A 9,017-nucleotide genomic window follows, 5' to 3' on the forward strand; every position below is an offset into this window, starting at 1 on the left:
CCATTCGTCAGTTAGAATACAACTGCAGCCAGACTGAGGCTTCTCATTGGCCAGACGCACCTGCCAATCCATTCGGATTCTTGTTCCCGCGTTACTAGCAGCGCTCACGATACATTACATGATGCGGCCTTTATTTAGGTGTCAACAACTGCAGATGTGTGAAACCAAGTGAACTACAGTATTCAGTTTTACCACAGAATAGGACAAACACCCTTCTTTTCAGCAAGTTGATGTTTTAATGTCAAGTGAAACAATTCAAGCCACAGGAAAATTGTCGACCCAATGAATGTAATTCAGTTGAGCCTCTGAATCCACATTCTATTTTAGTTGAGAAAAGAAATATATGTACCTTATGAGGAAACAAGAAAGAGAAAGGAAGACAATAACATGTCAGAGCAGAAACATCCTTGTGTCCCTTAGGGAGAATGATTTGTCAGTAGTGACTTTGACTCTCAGTGCCAGCTATATTAGATTCGCTGTCTCAGTAGCGCAAGACGTCTACAGCGGACAGTGCTGCTTGCGGGATGTTGGTGAACATGGTTACAGTTAATCCTTCATAACAAGAGGAGCCTTGACTTGAGCTGCAACCTCGGCCCCCATAAGTTCCTCTACAATGGTCAGGGCAAACTCAAAACTTGTGCCTGGCCCACGGCTGGTGATGTAATGTCCATCCTTCTGTACTCGAGCCTCTGAATATTTATAGTGGTCTAAAAAAACAAAACACAAAGAGCAACACCATAAGCATAATCACAATACGAATGCTTCAAGTTGAAGATTGAAAGCCACACGTCAGATCACATAAAATCACACTGTAATATTAGCTTACATATAGATGATGTATCACATTTTAAGTGACCCAGTTCAAGTATGTTCTACCAAATTCTTGGGTCTGTGCAGTGTGCTCTACACTACTGCATAATGACGCAACATCCAATACGCTATAAAAAGCTAGAACGGCACCATCTGCTGCCCTTTACAAATAATTACAACTCCTCCCATTCTGAGTCAGAGCTGCAAATGTTTGTCCCTGGCTCTACTTCCCAGCAATATTTCCACCCTTTTTACCAGCCAGCAACAACCCTGGGATTGTGTTAACCCTGTGTGTTTGGAGACACCTAATACCAAAAAGAGTGTGGCTGTGATGAAATCAAAAGGTTAAACATCGTAAACTGGTGTGGTCTGAGCGAATGGGGCAAAGGGGATATTGCAGTCGCGGCTGGTCTTGGTGTATTTTTTTTTTTTTTTACCTCCAGCCATCATCTTCTCCTTCATAGCAGGATGTGTAGTGACTGTGCTGCCATACCCAATGCCATGTGCCAGGAGAGCAGTGGGACCTGCAGAAGGGCAAAGCATTGAAGTTGCCTTTCAGTCCAGTTTAGACAGTTAAAAAGTCATTGAGAGTGTAAAATACTACATCTTCAAAATCCCTTCCGTCGTGCTAAAACACTGAATCAAAATACAAGAGTAGAATCGCTTCTAGTACACAACAGTATTTCTCTAAAGGTGTCTCCGGTCGTGCCATTATTTCTAAGAATACTCATACAATGTCAGCGTTTCTCCAAAGACTGCAGCACATTGAAAAAAAAAAAAAAAAAAAGGAGCGGCTGAAGACATCGACTGCTGCGTTAACTTTGGCAACGTCCCACCACTGCAGTGAGCTCATCCAAAAAAATGTTAATAAATAGAATGTTATTGATTATGCTCCTTGGCTGCCTTCCCATGTCGTCTAAAGATTACAACCCCCCCCCCCCCCCCCCGTAGAACAGAAGTCTGCCAGTTATAGCCGAGCTACTCCAGTTACAGCAAGTTCCCACCCAGAGGACAGCGGTCCGGGAGAGAGAGAGAGAGAGAGAGACCTTCTGGAAACTACCGGCAGACGTGAAAATGAAAGGGATGATAAGCAACTCCGTTAGTATCCGTGTTTTGGTGAAATGTATGTTACCAATATTAGTTCAAAAAGAGAAATATAAAAAGAAAGATTCATCCTGCTGGTGGTTCTGCAGTGCTTTTTTTAAACGGAAATCATTTTCTCACGAGAAAAGAAATTTGCTTTATAGGACAGAATTAAGTCTTACAAATGGCCCTGTTCCTGGCTGGTTCATTAAATTGAATATTCCTGTGAGGATTTCAGTTATTTTCTAGGACATCATTCAATCCACTTTGCCGCATTGGTCGCCAGCTCTTTCAGAATGCCCTTCCAACGTCCTTTCTCTGCATATGCAGGAAGTCGATTAAAATGTCAGGGCTTGTCGGTTCACTTAGAGACAGCCATTAAATGAACGTTCACTCCTTCATTCCGAATGCCAAAAGGGGTCACACACACAACCATATATTAATGAAGCATGTGATTTGCTAACTAATATATATATATTATATATAAATATATACATTTGAGACTAAACCCCAATTCAATTTCCTGGTACATTTAAAACCACAGCATCATATATTAGTGTTATTTCTAGCTAAAATGTTCCATGGTAGCATTGTTTAACATTTATAATTGACGTCATTCAATTTGTGTGGGGTTTGATTTAATACAGCAAATGACCAAGTATTTCTTGATTACTGAAAGCGTGAATACTGTGTAGGTTGAGTAAATAACATACATTTGTTCAAATCAACATCATGGAATTGCATAATTATGATTTTGGTTGGTTTTCCCATGCTGTACCTGCACAGATGGCTGCAATCAGGCCTTTTCTGCCATCTTGATCTTTCAGTACCTCCTTCACAGCAGGAGACTGCAAGAGAGCATGTGAAGCAGATGCTCAGTAGGTCAGTAAGTCACTTGCAGACCATGTGATTACACAGTGTATAATGCTGACAGCTCAATGATTGAAAATAACTGGTAATGTGTGGGAACATGTACTGCTAAACCTTCAATGTTTCAATACAACCAACAATTTCTCGCCTTAACAAAGATATTTCTGGACCTCATTTGTCGGATGCACTTGATTAACAGACTGACTTTTGCATCCAGTAGTTTTACTTCCTGAGAATACTAAAGAAGTGAGCAGTCACTCCTGTATGCAATTGTGGCGCAGATGATAAGACAAGTAAAGTTTGCATTGAAGAAAGCGTTAATCTGTGAAAGGCACATCCCTTTAGAAAAATCTTATAAAAGTGGGGAAATCTTTTTTTAAATTCTCCACCATGGATCGAAGGATTAAATCCTTGCCTGGTTTGAAAACAAATAAAACCTGCTTCACAATCAAAATGGTCAAGCCTCCATTTTAAAAATAATATAAATATAATAATTTTCTGTTTTGTGCAATTTTAGGCTGAAAAACAGATTTAGGATCCGTTTAAAAAGTTGCGCGTGAGTAATACATTACCTTAGATAATCCAGTCCAGATAATAAAAAATTACACTGTTCCTAATTTTCTTGATCCAAGTGTTGCATTTGATACAGTCAATCACAAATATCAAACTTCACAATCGCATTGGTCTCTCTAAACCAAACTTCCCGTTGCTGCTCGTCTCTATGCTATTTTAAATAGTTTGAAGTCAGTGGCACTGTGTTGGTAGAAATGTGATGTACCAATCAAGATTTGGCAGAAATGGAATCAGAATTTGATCAAAGTTTGGACGTTGTTGCTGCTCATCTGACTTTCATTTGACATTTGTTCATGTTGTGTAGCCAACTTATCAAGTAATCAGCCGCTGTTATTTACTTCCTCACTGTTAGCCAATCAAGTCAAACCCAAAGATACAAAACATAGCTGTGGGAGCAAACTCCTAAATACATCCGACAGAATCCCGGATGGCATGGGGCAAGGAAAGGGACAGTGCGCCATCTAGTGGCTGAATGTTTTCGTTGTCATCAAGAGCACTTGAGTCACAGTCACACATGTCCAAAATGCAGGCCATGTATCTGGGTGATATTTATGCATTGAGTTGTTGTGGTTGGTGCTCTAGCTAATTCCAAACTTAAAAACATCATAACAAAGTCATTTAAGGTCAAGTGGCCTGAGGTTTTCTCACCTCCGCCAGATTCTGGGCCCCTGGCATTCCTCCTGGCAGAAGCACCACATCGTACGGGCCCTTGGAGAAAAACCATCATGGATAAAGAATAACTACAAGGTTTGACAATAATTTCAGAATTTCCCAATTAGAAACAAGTTGTCTTGCCTAGTAAGTTTCAACATACATGTATGTACATATGTAATTTGTCTTGGTGTTTAGTTTTTTTGTAATCAATAAAAGAAACAAACATTTAGAGAAGATAAAATAAATTACTCTCGGTAAGAAATATATTGCACAAGATATCTGATCTAAAATATACTATCTGAATTGTTTAGTGCAGGAATGCTAAAGACAGTGTGAGAAATATGCAACATTTCTATTAAACATCTCTTGTTGAATTAAACTGAAAATCCATATATGACTAATAATAGCTACTGTTAAACAATAGGCCTAGTGTTCAAACATTTAATGGCAGTTGCCCAACCTGTTTGCTCGCTTCCTCCAGGCTAGCATCAGGACAAATGACGACGTTTCTGCTGCACTGGACTGGCTCTTTGCCCGTCAGCCCTGCGACCGTCACTGTAATCTACACGTTTGGGTGGATGATACAAGAAGTTAATTAAAACAAAGGCACGCCATCCGGTCTGTTCATATGGCTGATTGAGAGTTTTATTTTGAAGGGGTGGGAATGACGTCGCCTTTGACATTTAACGTGGCCTTTTTCTGCACTCACTTTAAAAGGTTATTAGTTAACCAGATAATGTATTAACGTTATATCACTAACGTATTAAAACTGTGACATGACGGTTAACCACATTGATCCCGTTATCTTGGGCACCGTTTAACATGTTTTTAAAATGATTGCAATCATTATCTGACTAACGTTAATGTCTAAATAACGCGATGGCTCCGCGGACTATGTTGATATAAAACGCACGCGAGGTGGCCAACCCATGTTGATTATTAGCTAGCTAGCCAGCTAGCCTTAGCCTAAGGGACTGCTAGCACACGTCAAGTCACAAACCCCAGCTCTACGCATGATGTCCACCGGGATGACCGTCTCCATCTCCTCTGCACCTTTAGACAGGATCACTAACGCCCTCTTGCCTGCCATGGTTAGCTTGTGGTTGCGCTATTCAAACGTGCAAAGACGCTAACTTCGGTGCGCAACTTTCAGAAGAGAACCCGACACTCTGCGATGAGATTTTGACATGAGGCGGGTTGCCAGGCTTCGTCTTTCTATCCCCCGTTCAAAGAGGTTTCTCCCTTAACCCCCTTCACCGTTAAACAAACACACATGGCAAGAATGATACCCTTTCTCAGTAAAGATGAATGAGATAAAATTAAGAGTATTGATATGAACAAGAATTATAACATAAAGTGTCATAAATGCACCATAAGCAGCCTAAATGATTAATCTTATACAGTTACATTTGTGCACGTAGAAGTCCCACCATTATTGTATTTTAAATATAATCCAGCCTGTGTTTTCATAAAGAGTACCTCATAATAAGATGAATGACCACTGATAGTAGCAGCGTTCACGAAGCATCAATGATGTAGCGGCCCCGAATAACAGCCACTCTTTCTTCCAGTAGGTGGAGGCATTAACCAAGGATTCATGAGGGGATGTCAAGGGAGGCTTGGAAGAAGAAGTTTACGTTAAACAGCAACCTTTACCCCCTTCAATGTAAATACCAGTAAAAGACAACTCTGGCAATGCTATATACAAAAAAAACATGAATCCATGTATCAGTTAATCACAGGTTGAGAATTGCCATGCAGCAAGCCAATACAGGGGCCTAAAAAACTGGCCTGGTGTTTATAAGGTTAACAGAATGAGTGTGGATTTGAAAACAACAATCACAATCACTGAGGTCACCAAGTTCCTCCAGATCTGTCTGAGAACTTCTGCACCAAACTCTTAAGGCAGTTAAGGAATCATATTCCAGGTGTAAATTCTACACTTAACGTCTGAGGCTTTGGCGCGCAGGCACCCCTCCCAGGTAATGTGCCTCTTTGCATTCTGCTGCTGACATCCACGTTCATATTTGTGCGACAAACTAGAGCCCAGTGAAAGGGCAGATTAGACAAAAGCGTGGGGGGGGGGGGGGGGGGGGCTGGCAGCAGGTTGTTTATTGCGTGCCTGTGAGTGAATCCAAGAGGCGGCGGTGATTACCAACACATGCATCTGGGGATCAACTGAACCAGACCTGCGGTGGCACTGGAGCTAATTTCCATACATCAATTCACTTATGTACATTTACTAATTCCTTTGAGTAGGTAATCATAAAGTGCAGGATCACACTGGGGAAAGCGACAGCAGCCAGGGTCACAAGTAACGTCTAAGACGCTGAAAACAACGGACGGTTTATTACTATTTGCACGAGGCTTTGACTTCTCATCTCAAGCAGGTTCACATTAAGAAATAAGTCTTGGAATTTTCAGAATTTAAAAAAGTCCATTAAAACTATCAATTGATTAATCCGACAGTTGAAGTCAACGCTGATGAATACATTTTTTCCGTATAGATGATAACAGTTTAAAATCAATATTTGAGCCACATTGTTGCACTGGATTGATTTATTATGATAAATAATAAATCTAGTCTCACATACACAGCCTACTGTCACAAATAAGTATGGAACTTATTTTTGATGACAAAAGTTCAGTAAAAAACAACATTTTGGTCTTTTAAATTTCATATGAGGACAAATATGTTTTTAAAAAAGCACATAGTTTGCATATGAACGGATATTCTAAATATTCATTCACTGTTTATGGTACGGGGCGGTGTGGAATGTTTTTTGTGTTCTTTCTTGGAAGTTGGCCTGTTGAGGAAAAGGGTGCGCATCGGTGGATTCCTTTGTGTATTATTATTTCTCTCCTGCTCCCTCGTGCTCGCTCCACCAGGGCCTTGCTCTGCTTTATCTGGCCCTTCACAGGGGTCCGCTCGAAAAACCTGAAGGGCTTCTAGAATCAAACCTCCGGGAGGACAAGAATACATAACCATCTTTTTTATAAGAACGGGAACAGAGGAAAAAAGAAAATCCTCAAACTGAAATGAGGGAATTCCACAAATTACCATTTGTCACAAAGTAATCCTGTTACTATTGCAAAGAATACGAAACGGTGTAAACATGGAAATAAACTGCTAATATGGATGTAGCTTACAAGCAGAGGCTCTGTGTAGTGGAGATACAGCTGCAACAAAAAAAAAAACACTGTTTCAGATCCCCAGCAAGGAAGAAGGCCACAAAATCCAAAAGTGGCTCCAGAATATTTTCTTGTATGGCGACTGATTCAAAATTACAAGAGGTTTCTCTTTTGTTTTTCTTTGCTACATTTCGACTCATTGTGGTCCAACCCCTTCGACGACCGGTGACTCTTCACCGGCGATCTGATGGCAGCATTAAGGGCTTACGTCGCTGCAGTCGGAAAAAACGATGAATATTTAGGAGCCTGTTATCTCCCCATCTGTGCGCAGGCTTTATCTTGTGTTTGTTTCACACACTGTAAGCCACTGAGCGCACGGAATGAGTGACAAGCATATCATCTTGATTGCCTCTCGATGCTATTTCCTTATGCTGCCAAGCTCAGGTGACAGCTGGGGGACAGTGGGGAGATCTGAGGGAAAAGGTGACATTGAATTTCATGCACCTCTGTCGAGGGCGGGCAGCCTCACGCGGACGCAAGGGGGCGCAAGTTGAGTAGGCTCAAAAAGCAAGGCCAGGTGTCACATATTTATTTCCTATAATAATAACTACAAAGTCGAAGGGAGAGTACAAATGTGTTTGAACGGACCGAAACCTTCAAAAAGTGTAAAGACTAGTCTTGTGCATTACAATACTGACAAATTGTGTCGAGGAAAATCGAAAGAGCCTTCAAATACTCATCAATGAATGTATCATACCTCAATCAGAGGAATTTAATTTCTATGTGGTATTAATTCACACACATGCAGCTCAGCACAATTCATGGTGCAACAAATTTGGCAAAAAAAATGTGATTCTCTTCAGGTTTTTTCCCGCTGAGGATTCCGGATTCATGTCAATGGGAGCGATGTACCGGAGCCACTCTGGTGGTAAACATCCTTTTTCCATTCCTCAGAAAACTACCTAAAGAAAATAAGCCAAAACAAAAACTTTACTTTGTGAAGACACAACAGCGAAAATTCATTGTCCTCTGTGTTAACATTATATGTTATCAGCCAAAAAGATGGAGCCTGAACAAATATGTGTTTGGATCTAAGTCTAAACATCCATTACACAATTAGTTTTCAGCTTCGGAAGCTGTATTACGAATCAAGGCAACGTATTAATGTGTTGTGTTCAGATTACTAAGTATGTTGTATGTATAACACGAACCGCAATTGCCTCACAGTCATTTCTAGTTGAAATGATGCCCCCTATCCGTGCTATTTCACGAGGGGGGGGGGGGGGGGGGGGCAAAAGTGACTCTCCTTTTCCTTTATTCTCCCTCTCAGTCTGAGTGAGTGTCAGTCTGTTTTTCTCTCAGCTTGCCTCTATTAGCCCTAATGCTGTACAGCGTGGCCTATCTTCAAACAGGAATGCTGATGATAGTCGCCCTGCAGCGGTGCCCCCCCTCCCCTCCCCACCCCAAACCCCCCCCCATCCCCAGCCCCGGCCTGCTCCTCTACACAGAGGGCAATAAAGACACAAGGAGGATTAGTGTTGTGTGCCTAACAAAGTGGTTGCCAGAGAGTGAGAGGGCCATGCCCATGGGCTCAACCGCTACCCTCGGCTCTGTCGAGGCCCCCCCCGCCCTCCCTTGCTTGGGCTTCCCTAAGGTCCGCTCTCTCTCAGGGAGCTCTGTGGATGTGTGATAGACTCTGAGTGGGTGAATTTATGTTGATGCTAAAGAGGCAAGAGGACGCAGACAGATAATCCACAGCTTAAGCAGTGCTGTAGTAACTTTCCCCCCTTAAACAAGGGAACATATGTGCAAACAGTTAAGTTGAATTCAATCACATGGTCGGGCCGTGCATATTTTTCCTCTAAATACTTTCCGCAGACAAGAAAGTTCAAACT

General features: G+C 41.6%; 1 protein-coding gene across 1 annotated transcript; it reads right to left on the bottom strand.

Annotated features, from left to right (window-relative positions):
* Positions 1–213: 213 nt before the first annotated feature.
* park7 (parkinson protein 7) lies at positions 214–5,192 on the bottom strand. The gene is made up of 6 exons (XM_037448284.2): positions 4,991–5,192; positions 4,451–4,552; positions 3,985–4,044; positions 2,672–2,741; positions 1,248–1,334; positions 214–707 (listed from the first exon to the last, which is right to left on the bottom strand). Exons 1-6 carry the CDS (start codon positions 5,078–5,080, stop codon positions 547–549), a joined length of 570 nt encoding a protein of 189 aa, XP_037304181.1. The 5' UTR covers positions 5,081–5,192; the 3' UTR covers positions 214–546.
* Positions 5,193–9,017: the final 3,825 nt, after the last annotated feature.

The sequence above is a fragment of the Pungitius pungitius genome, chromosome 8 (assembly GCF_949316345.1).
Source record: "Pungitius pungitius chromosome 8, fPunPun2.1, whole genome shotgun sequence".
NCBI classification, from domain to species: domain Eukaryota; kingdom Metazoa; phylum Chordata; class Actinopteri; order Perciformes; family Gasterosteidae; genus Pungitius; species Pungitius pungitius.

Coding starts and splice junctions, on each gene's coding strand:
- park7 (XM_037448284.2), bottom strand. CDS start 5,080: ATGGCAGGCAAGAGGGCGTTAGTGATCCTGTCTAAAGGTGCAGAGGAG. Junction 4,553..4,990: donor ACATCATGCGTAGAGCTGGG/GTTTGTGACTTG, acceptor CCAAACGTGTAG/ATTACAGTGACGGTCGCAGG. Junction 4,045..4,450: donor TGGAGGAAGCGAGCAAACAG/GTTGGGCAACTG, acceptor TTTTTCTCCAAG/GGCCCGTACGATGTGGTGCT.